A 19,702-nucleotide genomic window follows, 5' to 3' on the forward strand; every position below is an offset into this window, starting at 1 on the left:
AGAACGTGCAAACTCTATGCAGAAAGATTCCATGTTGGGATTCAAACCCAGAACCATCCTGCTGCAAGGCACCAGTACTACCAACTGTGCCACCTTGGCTGCACTGAGATGTATTTTTTTTTTTTTTGCTGTATAAAAAGGCTCTAATTTGTACACATACTCCCACTAATACTAAATGTTCCTTAATACGTTTCACCTTGACTACATGCATTTTGTGGCCATTTCAGAAGTTGATCTGATTTATCCTTTCAGAACCATTTTTTCAGGATCATTGTTCTGTAAACAGTAACAAAGCAGGGTAATCAGCCTCATTGTGGCCATAAATTAAGAAACTGCAAACAGACTTTACAAAGGTAAAAAAAAAAAACTGAGAAAAATTCAAAACTAGTTTATTGGATTTTAATGACACACTCATACAAAGTAAACAAAAAAGGGAGGTGTGAAATATCAACTTGAAATTTTGAAATGCAAATTAAAAAAATTAAATGTAATCCTGCTTCACATGAAAACATATATATATATATACATATTTTTACTTCTGTAACTTTAAATTCCTGGCTATAAATGCACCCTTTGACTGCCAATACAACATATTTATGTGTTCAACACAATGAGTTGAGTTGGATCAGTTCACATATACAGGTCTTTGAAGAAATCCTACTTGTATCTTGTTAAGAAACATTATCCTACTGGCAAGAACCAGTACATTATATGGTTTATCTGGCCTTTCAGGGGAAAATGTTGGGTTATATACAAAACTGCTCGTCATTCACATAAAATGTAAAGACTGGAGGAAGAAACAATGCCACAGTGTCCATCAGGAAAAGTAGAACGAAGCTAGACAGAATGGGCGACTTTAGTTCATCTGATTTTCTCCCAACAAACGTTCCTGCATTTATAATGGTTCAGATTGAGCCCAAAACAACTGAAGCCTACAGAAGAAAGTCGAGCAGAATATAGAGCAGTAAAGAAAAGAAGTGTTACAGATTTCTAACACTCCCAGCAAAATAAAGCAACTTGAGATGTTTGCAGCTCCTTTTGAAAAAAAATAAGCAGTGCCTTATGGGAAATTATTCAGCAGCAGTGAAAAATCATGCTACCATTTAATTTTATTGCAGTGAAGAAAATGATAAAATTCAAACCCCTGGTTGGTTCTCTGCTGACTCGTCATTATAGCATCATTTATGTTTTATTGATTCCGTGAATAATTTACATTGCAGCTTTCTAACTTAAGATCATAACTACGAAAAATATGGGAAAGGATTCCTACAGAACCAAACATGCTGCCACAAAAACAAGAAATCAAAACTCAGAAAATGCCATGAATGTTTTATACACGTCCAAAAGAAAAACATTTATGATTCTGGTATCTTGAAAACACTGGTTGGGTTTCTCTTTAGGAATAGCGCTTATATTTACTGTAAAGGAGTGACTGGGATTCAGACAGAGTTAACACCTTATCAAACAGAATATTATCAGTTCAAGACTTTGCAGGTTGCAGGAGCAGGAAGGGAAAAAAACTGATTTTGCTCCTAGAAGAAGTGGGTAAAGCGAAAGATCAGTAATTTGTGATACAATGTATCGGTATGCCACAGCAGTCCACAGCTACAAGATCTAGAAACCATATTTGGCCTGGGTCTGACGGCGGGTCAGCCTGTTTTCTGCCCAGCTGTTCTTCAGCTCCAGCTCACGTTCCTTTGCCTGGGGGAAAAAAAACAAAAGAAATTCAGAAGATCTGTTTGTGTTTCAGGCACTAAATAAGTTTAACTGATCTATTAAACTGTATGAGTCTTTTACAATAGAATAAGACAGCCTGAGTCCAACCAGCTTAGTTCGGCACAATTTAAAGGACAGTGTAAAGCTAAAGTACTCAAGCCCTCTCAACAACCTGGCAACAAATTTCTACAATTCACATGGTTTTACATTCTTTTTACAAATAAAGATCAGAAATGTTTGGCAGCATCTGTATCCATCCTCCTCAGCTCAGGTAGGAAAATCTGTCATGAAATTGAGAAATCCGTCCTTTATGAAAGAGTGGCAAGAAGAAAGCCACCAGAAGTCTGTCACAACCAATGTAGGGGACACAGCAAACATGTGAAACAAGGTGTTCTGGTTAGATAAGACCAAAACTGAACTTTTTGACCAACCAGTAAAACAGTACAGGTCCTTCTCAAAATATTAGCATATTGTGATAAAGTTAATTATTTTCCATAATGTCATGATGAAAATTTAACATTCATATATTTTAGATTCATTGCACACTAACTGAAATATTTCAGGTCTTTTATTGTCTTAATACGGATGATTGTGGCATACAGCTCATGAAAACCCAAAATTCCTATCTCACAAAATTAGCATATTTCATCCGACCAATAAAATAAAAGTATTTTTAATACAAAAAACGTCAACCTTCAAATAATCATGTACAGTTATGCACTCAATACTTGGTCGGGAATCCTTTTGCAGAAATGACTGCTTCAATGCGGCGTGGCATGGAGGCAATCAGCCTGTGGCACTGCTGAGGTCTTATGGAGGCCCAGGATGCTTCGATAGCGGCCTTTAGCTCATCCAGAGTGTTGGGTCTTGAGTCTCTCAACGTTCTCTTCACAATATCCCACAGATTCTCTATGGGGTTCAGGTCAGGAGAGTTGGCAGGCCATATTGAGCACAGTGATACCATGGTCAGTAAACCATTTACCAGTGGTTTTGGCACTGTGAGCAGGTGCCAGGTCATGCTGAAAAATGAAATCTTCATCTCCATAAAGCTTTTCAGCAGATGGAAGCATGAAGTGCTCCAAAATCTCCTGATAGCTAGCTGTATTGACCCTGCCCTTGATAAAACACAGTGGACCAACACCAGCAGCTGACATGGCACCCCAGACCATCACTGACTGTGGGTACTTGACACTGGACTTCTGGCATTTTGGCATTTCCTTCTCCCCAGTCTTCCTCCAGACTCTGGCACCTTGATTTCTGAATGACATGCAGAATTTGCTTTCATCCGAAAAAAGTACTTTGGACCACTGAGCAACAGTCCAGTGCTGCTTCTCTGTAGCCCAGGTCTGGGGAATGCGGCACCTGTAGCCCATTTCCTGCACACGCCTGTGCACGGTGGCTCTGGATGTTTCTACTCCAGACTCAGTCCACTGGTTCCGCAGATCCCCCAAGATCTGGAATCGGCCCTTCTCCAAAATCTTCCTCAGGGTCCGGTCACCTCTTCTCGTTGTGTAGCGTTTTCTGCCACACTTTTTCATTCCCACAGACTTCCCACTGAGGTGCTTTGATACAGCACTCTGGGAACAGCCTATTCGTACAGAAATTTCTTTCTGTGTCTTACCCTCTTGCTTGAGGGTGTCAATAGTGGCCTTCTGGACAGCAGTCAGGTCGGCAGTCTTACCCATGATTGGGATTTTGAGTGATGAACCAGGCTGGGAGTTTTAAAGGCCTCAGGAATCTTTTGCAGGTGTTTAGAGTTAACTCGTTGATTCAGATGATTAAGTTCATAGCTCGTTTAGAGACCCTTTTAATGATATGCTAATTTTGTGAGATAGGAATTTTGGGTTTTCATGAGCTGTATGCCAAAATCATCCGTATTAAGACAATAAAAGACCTGAAATATTTCAGTTAGTGTGCAATGAATCTACAATATATGAATGTTAAATTTTCATCATGACATTATGGAAAATAATGAACTTTATCACAATATGCTAATATTTTGAGAAGGACCTGTATGTGTGGCAGAAAAACTAACACTACCCATCATCTTGAATACACCATCCCCACAGTGAAATAAGGTGGTGGCAGCATCATGGTGTGGGAATGGTGTTATTCGGCAAGGGGTAAGCTGTCCAGAGTTGACAGGAAGTTGGATAGAACTAAATACATGACAATCCTGGAAGAAGAGCTGTTAGAGGCTGCTAAAAACTTGTGCCTGGGCCTGAGATTCACCTTCCAGCAGCACAACGACCGTTAACATACGGCCAGAGCTACAATGAAATGCTTCAGATCACAGCATAATTATGTGTTAGAATGGCCCAGTCAAAGTCTGGAACTAAATCAAAGTGACAACCTGTGGCAAGGCTTAAAATGCTGGAAAGTTGTTTAAATATGCATTCAGGCCTTCGATATATTTGTTGACACTTGTTTGATGCAGCATGAAAAAATCTAAGAAGGCAAAGAGGTGGTAAGGTGATAAAGTCATTAAGAAACTACAACAAAGTTGTTTCAATTCTGAAACAGTTGAAACTTTTGAAAACTACATTTCCTTTTCCTTCCCAATTAAACACCAGTTGTGCTGGTGTGGAATATAAAATCCCAGTAAAATACACTCCAACATGGTAAAGGAATATGAAATGAGAGAAGAGATGTAAACACTTTGACAAGACACTATTTTCTTTCTTTACTGATCAATGTTCTTACTAATTATTTTGTGTGTGTGTGTGTGTGTGTGTTGAAGCCCTAAAAAAAAAGAAAACTGTGTCAGAATTCAAAGGAAACCTGAATCTGTATCAGCCAGTAAAAATCTGATCAGTGCACTAAAAAAATCTTTGATTAAAGGTTAAGTATAACGGCTTTCGGCACAGGATTTAAATGCTTTGAGCGTCTCACTGGTTGCTCACCTGGTGAATGAGATATGTTATCTGATGCTTTCGCCTCTGTTGTCCTGTAGGTTGTTCTCCTCTTCGCTGCAGAGATATCAAAAAGCGCTAAAGTTAGATTAAAATGCATTTTTATTTCTAATATGTTTATCTTACCATTTTAATACTAAAATACTCAGGTATAATTAATTTAACCGAAGGCACCAACCCGACAGCAAACTAGCCAACCCTGTCGGCTCATACAAAACATACAGCTAACGCTCACCTTGCTGTACGACTGGCGGGTTTGTTTTTCCTCCGAAATGCTCTTGGTCATCCACTGCTGGTTCCCACTCAGCTGGTCGTCCCCTTTAATCTCCAGGAACTTCACCTCCTCCTTGCCTCGGTTTCTTTTCCCCTGCAGCCGCATAAACTGCAGAGCAGGCAGATGAAACGGAGTTAGCTAATTTTAGACTTATTCTGGAGCATAAATGGGTTTAAAAAAGGATAGAAAAAAAGGCACAGGTATAGAACCAATTTACTACTCAGAAAACCTCTTACCGCTTCATCATCAAACATGGCTGAGTTGTCAGGCTCCTCGGCCTCTGCTAACTCGGGGTTAGGATCCTGGTAGTATGGTTGCTCGTTATAGTATCCCTTTAAATGGAAAAAAGGCAGCTGAAGTGTTGGCTTTAGTTACATTTTGGCTCAGATTCTACTAATCTACTAACTCTACTAATACCAAATTAAACACATGATGCATTACTCTGCATTTGAAGCAAGTTGGCTCCTATAAGTAGAAGTATGGAGTTAGTATTACCTCCGGGAAAGCCTCTGGGCCAGCCATGGGTTGTTGATACTGATTATACTGCTCTTCCCATGCACTCGCTCCCTCATGGTTCCCCCCAAAGTCCAGAGGTGCATTTGACTGTCCTGGCTCATCTGCAGCCACAGAAGGAAAGGGTTCAGTGGGGACTGTCGGCTCAAGATCCACACTCGTGTCGACAACAGGAAGAGGATGGGAGCTGTCCTCCAGGGAAAAGTAGTTCTGAGGGGTTATGTCCTCCTCATTGTCCTGGTCATCTGTTGCTATTTGTTTCGCCACCTGCAGGGCTGCTGACTTGGCTGCGGCTTTGATGGCCGAGGGAGACGCACTGGAACCGATCAGACCTTGAGCAGGAGCTCCAGGTTTGGGCGCTTTGTGTTCTTGACGTTTAGTGAGTGTGTGAGGAATCAATGGTCTGTCCGTTTCCTTTACCATTAGGTTTTTGGGTTTGGGGAGAAGGGAGGACAACCCTGAACCTGCACCCTTGTGAGAGAAACAGAGAAATGGGTTAAATGGGGAAGATTCATACCCCGTAAACTTTGTCACATGTTCTGACACTACAGCCACAAACTAGAAATATTTTATATAAAAGAGCAGCCCAAAATAGCATGTAACTGAAGCAGAGAAAAATGACAGATGATTTTCAAAATCTTTAGCAAAATATAACATGAAAATTGTGGCATGCATTTGTATGCACTCCCCCTTTTTTCCTTTTGTGCCTCTGCCAGCTTTCCACATCTAAAGTTTTTAAATGTTGACAACTCTCCTTTGAAAAATAGCTAAAACTGTTAGATTGGATGGAGAGCATCTGTAATTATCAGTTTTCAAGTCTTGAATATCTGGAGCTCCTCCAGAGTTACAATGAGCCTCTTGGCTACTTCTCTGATTAATGCTATGCTTGCACCAACTGTCAGTTTAGGAGGACGGTCATGTCTAGATAGGTTTTCAACTCCTTTCAGCTTCAAATGGTGGACTGATTAGTACTCTGTGAGATGTTCAAAGTTTGTGATGTTGTTTTATAACCTAACTCTGCTTTAAACTTCTTCAAAACTTTATCAATGACCTGTCTGTTGTGTTCCTAACAAACCCCGTAAATCTTCACAGGATGGCTAGGTTTATATTGAGATTAAATTACACACAGGTGGACTCCATTTGCTTTATGACTTCTACTTTTTATGTGTAACTCCGTTTTGGCCTATAACATAAAATCCTAATAAACTACATTTAAGTTTGCTGCTATAACGTAATAAAATACTTTTTAAAAACCACTGCATATTGGAAGGGAAGGGTTGGAGATACAGACAAGCTAAATATAATCTTTATTTATTGTGAGAAAGAGAAAGAAAAGCCTCTCAGGAATATATTGATTATATCGCCTTCAGTGAGACTCAGTCCTACCTGGGCTTGTAGCTTCTTTGTGGCCGGCTCATCATCATCTGAGTCTGACTGGAAATTAAAAATTATTATAAGTTACAACCTCAGCTCAGACCAAAGTGGTACTACATATGACCAGGGGTCTAATTTAACTTACATCCTGTCTTCGGACTTGTGGCACAGTAATCTTGACAGGCTCTGTTCGTTTCTTCGGTTTAGGAAGACCGGATAACCCTCCTGTAGATGGACTGGGGTCCTCCCTCACTGTGCTGTCCTCTGCTGCAGAGTTTGTTGCCCTGGATGCTCCCTCCTTCCCTCTAGCTGCAGATCCAGATACTTTAGGAGCAGGCAGGAAAGAGAAGAGCCCTCCTCCGCTTGGTTTACTACTTGCTGTGCTGGAGGTCGAGGTTTCCTCCGAGTCACTTTCATCACTGCTACCATAAGCGACTAGAGACATGTTTGCTGAGGTTACCGAGGATTAGTACTCTGCAGGAACTAGCGGACATGGATGAACAAGTCTCCTTGAGTTGGTCTGGAGAAGCCACACACTGATTTCCTGATGACTAACCCAGTTTTAAAGGTACAGCTATCTTTGCTCAAACAGTCGCAGTGAAAAAATACCTGCAGATGGAGCATTTAAATCGGGACCCCGAGATGAGCTGATTAACTAGAAACACGGAGCTAGCTAGTGTTAGCTAGGCCACCATTATCTATTTCCTCACAGTTTCTTACCCGGATGAAATAATTTCAACTGTAATGGCTGCTACTGAATAAAAATAACACACTGTGTCACTTTAAAGTATCCCTGCGCCCATAAACTGAGCTCATAACTCCCTGGATTCCATCAAAACATTCGCATCTATCAATCGTTGACTGAGGACAACCGCCGTCTTCTTTTTCCTCTGCTATTTACAGACGTACCGAATCTGTAGTGCCCCCTAGGGGTCCGGCTGTGAACCAACAAAGGTTTGAAAACTAAATAACAGGTGCTTCTCAATATATTAGATTATCAAAATCTGTATTTATTTCAGTAATCCAACTAAAAAAGTAAAACTCATTTGTTGTATATATTTATTACACACATTGTTACATGTTTTAAGTGTTTGTTATTTTTAATGTGTATGGCTTTAAGCTGATGGAAACCTGAAAACTCAGTTGCTCTGAAGAAAATAGGGTTTTTTATACAAAAAACCTCCAGACTCTGGGAATCCAACTTTTACTTTGATGTGAGAGGAGGAGAGCAACGACCAGTCCTTTAACTCCTTTACCCAAGTAAGAGGCACATTTTTCCATGGTCAGAAGTGGCTGAAGACCTCAGCAGAGCCACAGGCTGATCCCCTCCCTGTCACACTGAAATGAGTCCCAAACAACTACTGGGAGCATATACTATCTAGTAAATGGACATGCTTTTAAGTAGGCCTACATTTCTGTATTAAAAGTCTTTTTTTTTTTGTCTGATTTATATAATCTTCAAATTTTCTGAGAAACTGAATTCTATTTTTTCATTAAAGTTATATCATCTAAATTAATTGAAGGGCTTTTAATATATCGTGTTTTTAATTAATTTAGATAAGAAAGGAGTTTCACATTTTGAATTTGAGTTTTGAAAAAGTCTATGGTTGAGGTCATTCTGAAAAGGCATTAAATGCTCGTTTTATATTTTCACAAATAAAAATAAAGGTTTTATGTATGTCCAACAGTATTTTAAACAGAATCAAGAGGGGTAATAAATATACAAATAAAGACTTGCTGACCGACTCATACTGACATTATATATTTACATACACTGTATAGGAAGAGAACCTTTTTGGCACTGTCTGACATTAAATTGCACTAAACATTTGTGATTCAGGTCAGTTAGGATAACCACAATAATATTTATTTGTTAAACATTGAAAGTAAGAATTTTTAGACATTTCTTTTTGTTTTCTAAAAATAAACTAGGAAAGCCCAGATGAGGATGTCATGGTAATTTATTTACAGTGAAGCAGGTCCTGTGAACATGTGCTGAAAGGAGCAGTTATACCAAAAGCAATGTAACAAGATAGATTGGATTTTGCAAATGCACACAGGGACAAGGATTGTAGATTTCTGATTCTATATGTCTAGCAATGTCCTTTGGTTTGATGAAACTGGTATTTGGAACAATGGATAATTTAATCCACCTTGACAAAAAACACAGGTTTATTTGATCAAAAGCAACCCCAAATCATGATGCTCCCGCCACCATATTTCCCTGTGGATATGACGTTCCTTTGAAGAAGCACAATATTGTTTATGCCCTTTAACATACCTTTTGTAAATCCGCTCCAAAAGTTCAAGGTTACATCAGACTAGAGCACATTTTCCAAACAGGTTTTTTGGAAATTTTAGCCAGGTCTTGATGTTTTCTTAGGCAGGAAATGCTTCTGTCTTGCAATTTGCAATCTACACATTAGTCCAGAAATGTGGAGAATACCATAAATTGCTGTCACATGTAGAACACAACCAGTACAGACCAGAAGTTCCTACAGCTCCTTTAGGGTTCCTGTAAGCCTTTCTGACCAGTTTTTGTATTTGTTTTCCTTTGTTCAGTTTTGTCTAAGTAAGTTTGCAGTTGTGCGATAGCCCCTTTTTCTTTTTGGACAATAGACTAAACAGTGATTTGCAAAATGTTTAAAGCTTGAAATGTTGTTTATAACCAATTCCTGCTTTGAACTTTTCTACCACAACGTTATCCCCGACCTGTCTGGTGTGTCCCTGGTGTGTGTATGTTCCTTGACATACCTCTGAGGCCATCACAGAAGAGCTGTATTCATATTGAGATTAGATTACACTCAAGTGGAGTCGATTTAGATCATTTATAAACTGATTGCACAGTTTTTTTTTCCCAAATGTGTAAAAAATCAAAATAATTCTCTAACGGTTGATGATTTGTATAGTTTCTGCGTCACCCATGGATTTAGTGTAAAAGTATTTTTTTTATTTGAGCAATTTACTTTGATGTTTTGTTCTGGCCAGTAGGGGCGCTATTTTCTTATTCCATGTAAATACTGGGGGGCGCGTCTGTAGAGGAAAGCGGGTTTCAATTTCAAACCTAAATAGTCCGGACAGCGAGCCAGCGTTTCTGCTCAGTAGTTGATATACCGTGCTAAGTGTGGAAATTTACTTAGAGCAGAAACAGTTCTCGGCTGTGGTTTGTTTTCGTCGCTCTGAATCCAAAGAAGAAGAAAAATTCGCCCGCTGCGTCTTCGCTCCAAATTTTCCGCGCCTGGTTTGTTTATTTGGATGTGTGATCGACGCTCGGCTTTGGTTTTTGTCGCAGAAGGTGTCCGCAAAAGATACTAAGCCACAAAAAACTACAATAGTATTTTTTTTATTCAAATACATCTCAGATATTCATCCAAAATCATGCCGAGGTCCAACAGGCAAAAGGAATACAAACCCGGAGACCTAGTGTTTGCTAAAATGAAGGGGTATCCACACTGGCCTGCGAGGGTAAGCTCCCGCCGTTACCTGTTTAGCTTCCAGCGTTGAGTGTGCTGCTAACTCCTGTCTGTCCGGCTGCTGCCGTGCTCCCTTCCACTTGTTCGCCCATGAGGCCTAACAGTAGGCAGCTACCATGAGTTAGCTTAGCTCCGCCGTTTTTAGCTAGCGTAACGAAAAGAGCCAATAGTTGGCGATTTCACTTTTTTTCCCCGGCGCATCATCATATAAGAAATCCAGTCATCTTATTTAACACCGGTCTTTGTCACTAGCGTCTTTTTAATGCTCGTTTTGCAGCGCTTTCGTGTCCATTTGTGGCCTGTTGGGGCTAACGTCAACTTTAAGCTTTTCGCAGCCGTTAATGAGAGAAGCGCGTTAGCCACAGACTGACGGTCATGTCACACGAACCGATAACCGCTGACCGTTAGCTAACAGCTGAACCTACGCTACAACAACGCCAAAAGCCATATATTCTCATTTAATGCACTGTGGTTGTTTTTTTATTCTATTTATAGCTGTTTCAATAAAGACTTAAGACTTTTATGGTTTGCTGTCTGTAAACGTGCTCACCTGGCGTCACATGTTGCTTCTCATGTTTTTTTTTTGGTTTTTTTTTGTTTTTTTACATAATCTGTCACATAATGTCTTTTTAGTTTATCATTTAGAGAGATATTTTATTAAATCCAAGAGAGAAATTATGTTGATTCAGACGTGTTGGGGGCAGGGATACATCCAAAAGTGGACATCCGTGTGTGTGTGTTTTTATTATAATTTTGAAGCCTGTGGAACCCAATTTGACCAGCATGTTTGAGGGAATTTTACATTTTAATGATTTTTTTTCTTGCCCGTTTTAAATGAAATATGTAATTCTTTGTCCCTTCCCCCATGTTTGTGCCATTGACTCCCTTTTCAAAACGCATTTATTGTAATACACTGCTGTGCCATTCTAATTTTTCTGACTTTGCAGAAGAAAATGTACCAGGATTAATATTGTTGACAATTTTTGAAACTCCCATGATCAGATAAAGCCCCTATAAATGTCTAATATGAACAAAGGGGATTAATCAGGTGTCCCTGCTTCAACACACCTGAAACAAATAATTAGGTTATTAGCAGGACCATTCTGATTTAAGGTGGTAAAAAGAGAACATGCATGATTATTTGTTAAACATTGTAGGAACTGATGTTAATAATGCCATTTATATACAAAGAGTGGGGAAAAAAAAGATGAGTCATATTTTTCTATGGCAGTCTATAAATGAGCAGGTTTTGTTGACCAAGGTGATGTTATTTATTTATAAGCAAATTTACACAAAAGAACTCCAAAACTGATCAGAATCAATGTTGCTGCCAAGTTTTTCTAGGAGAGAGCAAAAAACTTTAATTGTTTAAACTACAATCCTACTTCCATTTTGTCCACAGTTTAATTCTCTAAGTAATTAGGTCTTTTGATGGTCTAATCTATATGATAAATTTCTGACTTTTAACAAATAAGTTGGTCCCACATGTGTACTCTTTACATTATCTGCTAACTCCAATGCAACCCAAACTCCTAAAGTGTTGTTAGTGTAGATAGATGCTACTCATGTGATGGATCAGGTAATGAGATGGGTGGTGTTGTGATTATTAATCTGAGAATATTATTTAATATTAATATTTTATCAAATAATATTTCGGTCTGTTAAGGGTTGTCCTGTGAATACCAGCCCAGTAAGGCGATGGTATTAGGACAGAATAGAAAGGTGTGAGACGAGCTCTGACATTATTGAACAGCATAAACTCTGCACACATGGAATGAATTCACACAATTTCTTAAAATACAAGAATTTATTAACAAAAATAAGTCAACTCAAAGCCAAACATCTTTCAATCAACAAACTCTTTACTTTGCTAAGACAATCCAACTAAACTACCAAGCAGAATTAAAGAATAAGGAAGATTAATGGGCTATGTACAATATAAACAAGTTGATTAAGGATGGTTGAAAATCATGACCAAAAGAGTGATGCAACATTACCATGTAATATTTATGTTTGAGATCCAAGGATTATCTTGAAGAATCTGGAAATGAAGTTAAGTTAGTCTTGGAACCAACTTAAGCAATAACCGGCAAATGTTTAGACAACCATTCACAATGCAAGATCAGATAAAATATTATTTTAATAAAATAATGTTTTAAATAATGATCTGCTGAGTAAAACCAACCTTCTGGATGACTAATTCTCAACGGTGTCTAATTAGCTGCCTTTATTTATTGAAATAATATTTGAAGAAATATTATTAAGAGAGTATTTTGGAAAAGAGCCAAATTTTTCTGGAGAAATTGGGCTTAATGGTGTTTACTTAGTTATCAAATTTAGTAAATGATGTTTAGGAATTATTATTCACTAGCTTGAAAACTAACAACCTTTCTGTTAAATACTCTTTAGTAGCAAGCACGTGTTCTCTACCGGTTAGCAGTTGAGCTAACAAAAGAAGCTAATAGCTTAGCACCAGAATCAACACATACCTTTGAAATACCTTGGTTAATATAAGGGTTAAAATACATAAGCGCAGATGGCGCGTTATGAGCAATCTTCTGTGTTTAAAATCACCCTTCAAGTAAAGTTTGACTTAACTTAAAAACACACAAACAGGGCACGTGTGCTGCAGATAGCCTGCTAGCACTAACATAGCAGAGTTTCACAAAACAAAACTTCATAAAATGAAAACGTTCAGATCATTTCATCCTAACTGTTAATCTGCCCAAACCTAACCTCTGACCATGGTGAGGAGATGTTGTCCAAGGGGCGAAGTTTGAAGAAACGTCCACAGTCAACAAGCCGTTAGCTTTCAGCTAACCTCGGTAGCTTTGCGGGGGTTTGAAGGTGCGTTCACTCTGTGAACAAAAGGATTCGCTCCGGAGCTGTAGCTGGGCGGCCCGTCCTGTCCGCTGAACACACGGGTTAACACGATGATGCGGTCTCTGCTGTCTTCCTTCCAGACTAGGAGACCGTGTCTTTGCAGGGGTTTCTCTCGAACACCGTTTGCTTCTGCAGGGCTCGGAGAGAAAGTCAGCAATGCTTATACCTTAATTTCCCCTCTTTATGAAGGAAATCACCGGGTACACAAACAGTGCTTCACTCATACTTTACTTTGCATATGATCGCGTGATCTTATGACACTCTTGGATCCAGTTTGAAGAGTTTGTCTTTTTGCCAGCAAAAGACATTAGCGCGCTTTGTCCCCCTCCTATCCCGATGAACACTGGTGTGGGAGAGGGGGTGCTCTTATTCAGGCAGAGGCATCACGGGAAGTCCGCTGCTACCCCCCTTTCCTCGGTTGCTGGAAGTCAGTTAAATGCAATTTATTTTTGAAAGTTCCAGAAAAGTCCGTACCGGAGTTTAATGTTGAAATCCATGGCTGGGTCCCAACAGTGGACCATGCAAGAGTTAGATCCGTCGTTCTCAAAACTGTGACCGGTGTTCTTCTGTGTGTCACTTTGTTATTGTACAAATATGTGATTAATAGTTTCAAGAAATGAAAATGACTGCCCAAAAAATTATGTTAAAGCTCCATTTGTTATAATTGTTACATTTCAACTTGTTTGGGGTTGCAAGTCACCTCTGCTGTTAATTTGTGGGTCAGAATCCGAAAGGTTTGACAAGCAATGATTTAGAGTTCATTACAGAAGAGGTACGCGCATCCAAAGAGTTAGTTGGTAGTTTCTTAATGAGCCTTACCATTGTTTCCAGACCAACACAGCAGATGCCAACCAGAAGCAACTTTTTCAATAAAATCTTGTTGTTGAGATAAATAATGCCTGTTATCCCCCCCACCCCTCAGTATCTGGATAGACTACTCATGATCTGGGCTCTATGCATACTGTGAACTCAAAGCAGAAAGACATCGACCATTTTTACTTATTGCCAATCTTATAGACAAATTGGATTGCAAACAGATTACTCTCTACTTTCACCCGTAACGGTGACTTTGGGCAGTGTCTTCTCTCTCCTTTTACTCAGTCTTATCAGCTCCATGTCAACAGAATTTGGGCCCTGCCCCAACTACCAGCTCACAGGGCTCTTATCTGGTGAATGCCAAAAGCCCCGTCTGGCAGCAACAAATGGTCACCATGCTTGTCCATCACCATGGTGGTGTTTTTGCTCCTCTGTAATTTTGCCGTACCCTTTTGAAAGACTGTTAACGCCAGCAGACTGACAGGGCCAGAAAGGATGTTCAGCAACTCAATTATATTCCATCATGGTTGATGGAGAGAGACCAACTTATAGATTTTTGTTTGAATTACCATATTTGCTTAATAGGGAGCTTCTGTTTTGTTTCCCAGATTGATGAGTTACCGGAAGGAGCCGTGAAGTCGCCCTCGAACAAGTACCAAGTGTTCTTTTTCGGGACACATGAGACGTCAGTATTTTGTTTTTATCCTTTTAATAGTTTTTCTGTGCAGGACAAATGTCAGAAACCTAAAACCCTCCATTATTTTTTTGTGTGTAATGGTGTAGTTTGCCAGTCCATAGAATGGAATAATATATCCACTGTAAAAATGCAGTATTTAAAACTTCTAAATAATAGGCTTTGGATAACTTTTGCTTCTTTTCTCTAATTATATACAAATTGGCAGAATCGTTCATTAAACAATGCATCAAATCAACCTTGAACATAACTTAGTGTCCTTTTTAAAGCATGTGTATGAAATATGTAGCTTGCATAGCTTTGTCGTTGTTCAAATGATTTGTTGTGTGCTTATAATCACATGGTTGTTGCTCTCCAATGTTCAATGATCACAGGGCTTTCCTTGGGGCCAAGGATCTCTTCCCATATGAGGAATGCAAGGAGAAGTTTGGAAAACCCAATAAGAGGAAAGGTTTTGGTGAGGGACTCTGGGAAATCGAGAACAACCCCACTGTCACTCATGAAGGATATGAGGTCGGTAGTCTCTCTGAATTAAAGGTTCCTGTTAGGGCTGCATCATATATTGCTAATTTGTTGTTGTCAGTGTGCAGAATATCAATATAGCAAAGATCTGCTCAGTGTGCATTAAATAGTACCCAGCATTCAGGCTCTCTGTGCCAGTAATGTATTTGCTGGTGCTTTATTTAAAGCGGTAGGAGAGCTTTGAAATGTTCTGGTGAAATTATTACGAAACTACAGCCAAGATTTTTTTATTTTTTTATTAAAATAAACGCAGATGCAACGTTTTCAATAAACCAGTGTTGAGATGAACATAATGATTGGTTGTTTCTTTTTCAGTAGCTTTACAAATTCCTCTCTATCTGGGGCCAGACATTAAAACTATTTAGTAAAATATGTTTTGTTTTTTACCACCATTGTGTTGCATATTTTCTTCATGTCGTGCAGCCCCCAATACCTCGACAAGTCTGTGTTGTTTTAAGGTTTTGCTTATTAGGTAAAATATCAACCTGGTTTATGCCTGTAATCCTGATTTGTGCAACAGACATTAAACACCACTCTTTTTTAACCTCTAGTCTTGGTTTTTATGGAGATTTTCATGTTTACATTGTTTTCACATTACAATCTATTAATTTATACTTTTTTATCCTGTTTTATTTGGATTAATGGGAACTTTTTTTCATTGTTTTTCCCCATCAAAAATTTCTCTTTTTAGTCTGCAAAGAAGGACAACTCATCAGAAGCTGCTGGAGACACGGGCGGCTCGGAGAAAGCCAATGCCGAGGGCAGCAGTGACGAAGATGAAGGGACCCTGGTCATCGACGAGAAGAACGAGAGGGGAGGGGCTAAACGAAAAGCAGAGGAGTCCACAGAGGTGAGATTCAGCCTGAACAGACACACCTAGGTTCCTCCTAGGCTGTCCTGACCCTTGGCTGCACTTTCATAGGAATCCCCCAAGCGGCCAAAGGATACAGAGGCAGAAGGGAACAAGTCCAACATGGAGGCCAAGCTTAATGATGTGGATGGAAGCAAGGCAACAGCGCCTTCCTCGCAGAGCGAGTCAAAACCAGAAGGCCAGGAGAACGCTCCAGCAGAGGGTCAACTAACGGCAGAGAAGGTGGAACATGTTCATTAATGATGGTTATGATCGAACTATTAGAACTTTCTCTGGGACCTGTGGTCTAGATACTGTATACCATTAGTCAGATAAACCAAACTATTATGTATAGATAATTACAATTAGTAGCACAAAGTTGTTGGACTTGTGCTGACTATAGTACCAAGATTTCCTCATTGAATATAACATGCTGATATTATGATAGAACATAAACTACCAGTCTGGTATTAATATGCATCTTTGTAACCATCTTTAAATAGGTGCAGTTGGTCTGGTCAGAGTTGGTATAATTTTACAGACTTATAGAAATTGGTTTGAGGGTCTCAGCTGCCACATCATTAAATGAACTGAATCATGTTCTTCCAGATCTGTAAAAGCAAGGAAAAATCTATGTTGTGACTTTTTCTATTGTTACACAGCTGTTGCACAACCAGGATAGAATTATATTAGTATTTCAGTCACTTCTTGACTGGTGATGAGCAGTTCAGATACTGAAAAACAATTATTTTATTTTATTTATTTATTTTGTTTAAATCATCAAAATAGAAAGTCCTGCTTTTTCAGTAAAAATCAGATAAAAGTTGGGCACAGATGCTTTAATGCATAAATGAGGACAGAGCTGCTCAAATATTAAGGGAAACAATTGTAGTAACAATTATTAAGGTTAATATTGGAATTATTTGTAGCAATTACTCACTGAGTTTTGAAGCTCACCGGATTCTGGTTTCCTTTACATTTTTCTGAATTCCATGTTCAGCAATGTAACATTCACTGAAAAAAAGGGGAAAGTGGCAATACATTTCTCCTAAAAAATCTGTCATTTAGCAAATAGCTAAGGAAAACTGTTGGATTTATTTTAGGCAGTGGGGAAAAATGGTTGTCTTTTTCTGCTGTGTGTGAAAATAACTGGTTAACTATAACAGTTCAACAGCTAAATATCCCAGTTTTAATATAAATACATTTTAATGTAAATGAGAGCAAATGTGTTTCAGTCCTACTTATGTATGTTTTCTGTTTTATAAAATAAAAAAGCTATAAATTATTGTTGTGAGATTAAGAAGCGGCTCTTTTTTGTGAAGTAAATTATTCAAAACCTAAAATTGGGTGATGAATTTATTACAACAAACTTTCTCCTGATCTGCCGTTAATCCCATTCTAGAACCACTTGGGGTAGATAAGAATCAGGTCCAAATGTGTCAAAATGGAAAGAGCCAGACTGCACAAATAGCCTTCTCTGGAGCTCTATTGAACAGCTAGCAATGATAAATCTAAGACATCTGTCAGCACATTTATCATATTTTCATTTTAGTATTTGAGGACATTACATTTGTGTGTGTGTGTGGCGTTTATTCATTTTCCAGTGTTTAGGTTAAAACCACACCCCTAATCTCTTTCCTTTTCTCCCTGCAGCCTGTGACAGACAGCGCTTAACATCGACTCAGAAGAAAACCAACAACCCTCAATGCTTTTCTCCGGATTTCAGGCATCAACATCAATACTTGTAGGATGCCAGATTTCAGCTGTTTTAATTAATGAGCAAATTATTGGAGGAAAAAAAAACACAAACATGTTTGTATTGAAAGACAAACAAACTTCCATTTGCCACTTTGGGGATATTATATATCCCAGAATAAAAAACCACAAATAAAACCTTCACTGATCAGACTTCAAAGAATTGAACTGAGCGTTTTCAAGCTCGTGTACAAACAGGATTTTGGTGTTTATATATTTTTTATTTCCAAGTGCAATTATAAAATTAGAAAGACTGAATAATAGGTGTCAAAACATTTTTCAGTTTGAGGGAAAAAATAAACTTAATATATACTACATTTAACACAAAAGATCTAAATCACGAATATGTCTTTGAGAATGACTCCAGTTTAATGGGTTTTAAAACGTAATGTACAGATAAAAGAGCAAATTTTCACCAACACTCAGATTTGATTTGTAACCATTTCACCCCCGTTTGTATCAACCTGCTGTTCCGCCCTTCTTTCAGTCATTGAATGCATGATGAGTTGCACTTTCTCTCCCAATGTTCACTCTTGACATCTTTAGCAACACTGGTCTTGTTGCTTTGAGGTGAAAGCGTCACTGGAGGCAACCAAAGTTTGTGACTAATTTGTACATTTTCCCACACGTGGACATCTTTGCTTCCAAACACATTGAACATGCAAACCCTGTTTAATTTAGCCTCTTTGTCCATACTCAGCTGATGATGACTGGTGTAGAAAGCAGAAAGACATTCCTGAGGGTTGTCTCAGCTTGATCTTGAAATGCTAAGAGTGGAAAGTGTTCCTCACCTTCTGTGTTTAAAGTTTCTCGATCATCTGAATGAAACTCATCAAAACCAACAACTCAAAATACGATGTCTAGTTACATTTCCCAAACATGTCACTGAGATTCATTTCATTCACAAATTAGCTGCATAGAATCTTCTCTTTCGGAAATGTATCTCTGAAATTGTAAACGCTAACATTTGATTATTTTTTTTTCTCTCTCTAAGAAATCCGATTGTTACTATTAGTGTGTTGAATTTGTAAAAAAAAAAAAAAAAAAAAGTATTGTTTCTTTTTTCACCCAACCTTTTAACTGGAATACGAGTCATTTTACTTCAGTGGTCTTATTGTTTTCACTGTGATACAAATAGTGGATGTGATTGTTCTTTCATCGCTTCGGTGTAATTTCATCTGTTTACCAACGCTGGCTTAGTCATAAAAAAAGGGAAAGTTCCACAAAAAAAGTTGATAAAATCCTTTCCTCTACTGGAGATTGAGTAAATTTTGTTTGCAAGTGTAATTTTTATTTTATTTTATTTTTTGCGTTTTGCTTTTTCTGTTTTAGATGCTGACATTCATCTTAAGCTGCTGCTTAGTTTGCCATTGTAGTTGCCAGTCAATTTAATAAACATGTTGATTACCAAAAATAAACGCTGTTTCTGTCAATATGTCAATCATTAGATTTAACAAACAGGTTGGTAACTTTTCTCCTGGTATTTATCTAGTCATGTTTTTTTCCAAACTAACTACTGCTGATAATCTTGCTCCTTCATCTCGTCTGGAACATTGAAAAGGACAGTTTTTCAAACTAGTGTCATCTCAAGTCTAAGGTATATGAAAGGAACTTTAAAGCTTTTCTTTGAAACTAAACCGTTGTCACAATTTGCCTTGCAGAGGGCATTCCAGCACAGCCTTGGCCCAAAGGCTTCGTTACCTGAGCTACTTTTTTAGGTAAAGTAACAAGCTGACATAGTTGTGTTTGCCATCAGGTTCAGATGAATTTACACTGTTTTGTGAAGGCATCAGTGTTTAACCACCAACCTGTTCCTACTGTTATACTTAGAAGCAGAAACTTTCAGTCTTTATTAGCTTATTTGATTAGAGGTTTTAGAAACTGAAGTCTTTTTCTCTATGGGTCTTTTAGCCTAAGCAT

The 19,702-nt window shown here is 38.5% G+C and overlaps 2 protein-coding genes across 2 annotated transcripts; one reads left to right on the forward strand and one right to left on the reverse strand.

Annotated features, from left to right (window-relative positions):
• Window positions 1-372: 372 nt before the first annotated feature.
• prcc (proline rich mitotic checkpoint control factor) lies at window positions 373-7,702 on the reverse strand. The gene is made up of 7 exons (XM_047384318.1): window positions 6,935-7,702; window positions 6,802-6,849; window positions 5,398-5,886; window positions 5,139-5,234; window positions 4,864-5,010; window positions 4,620-4,685; window positions 373-1,701 (listed from the first exon to the last, which is right to left on the reverse strand). Exons 1-7 carry the CDS (start codon window positions 7,232-7,234, stop codon window positions 1,615-1,617), a joined length of 1,233 nt encoding a protein of 410 aa, XP_047240274.1. The 5' UTR covers window positions 7,235-7,702; the 3' UTR covers window positions 373-1,614.
• Window positions 7,703-9,803: 2,101 nt separating this feature from the next.
• On the forward strand, window positions 9,804-19,200 carry hdgfl3 (HDGF like 3). Its single transcript, XM_047384575.1, has 6 exons — window positions 9,804-10,254; window positions 14,570-14,646; window positions 15,030-15,168; window positions 15,869-16,027; window positions 16,100-16,270; window positions 17,681-19,200. The coding sequence occupies exons 1-6, from the start codon at window positions 10,168-10,170 to the stop codon at window positions 17,699-17,701; spliced, it is 654 nt and encodes a 217-aa protein (XP_047240531.1). The 5' UTR covers window positions 9,804-10,167; the 3' UTR covers window positions 17,702-19,200.
• Window positions 19,201-19,702: the final 502 nt, after the last annotated feature.

The sequence above is a fragment of the Girardinichthys multiradiatus genome, chromosome 13 (genome assembly GCF_021462225.1).
Source record: "Girardinichthys multiradiatus isolate DD_20200921_A chromosome 13, DD_fGirMul_XY1, whole genome shotgun sequence".
Classification (NCBI taxonomy): domain Eukaryota; kingdom Metazoa; phylum Chordata; class Actinopteri; order Cyprinodontiformes; family Goodeidae; genus Girardinichthys; species Girardinichthys multiradiatus.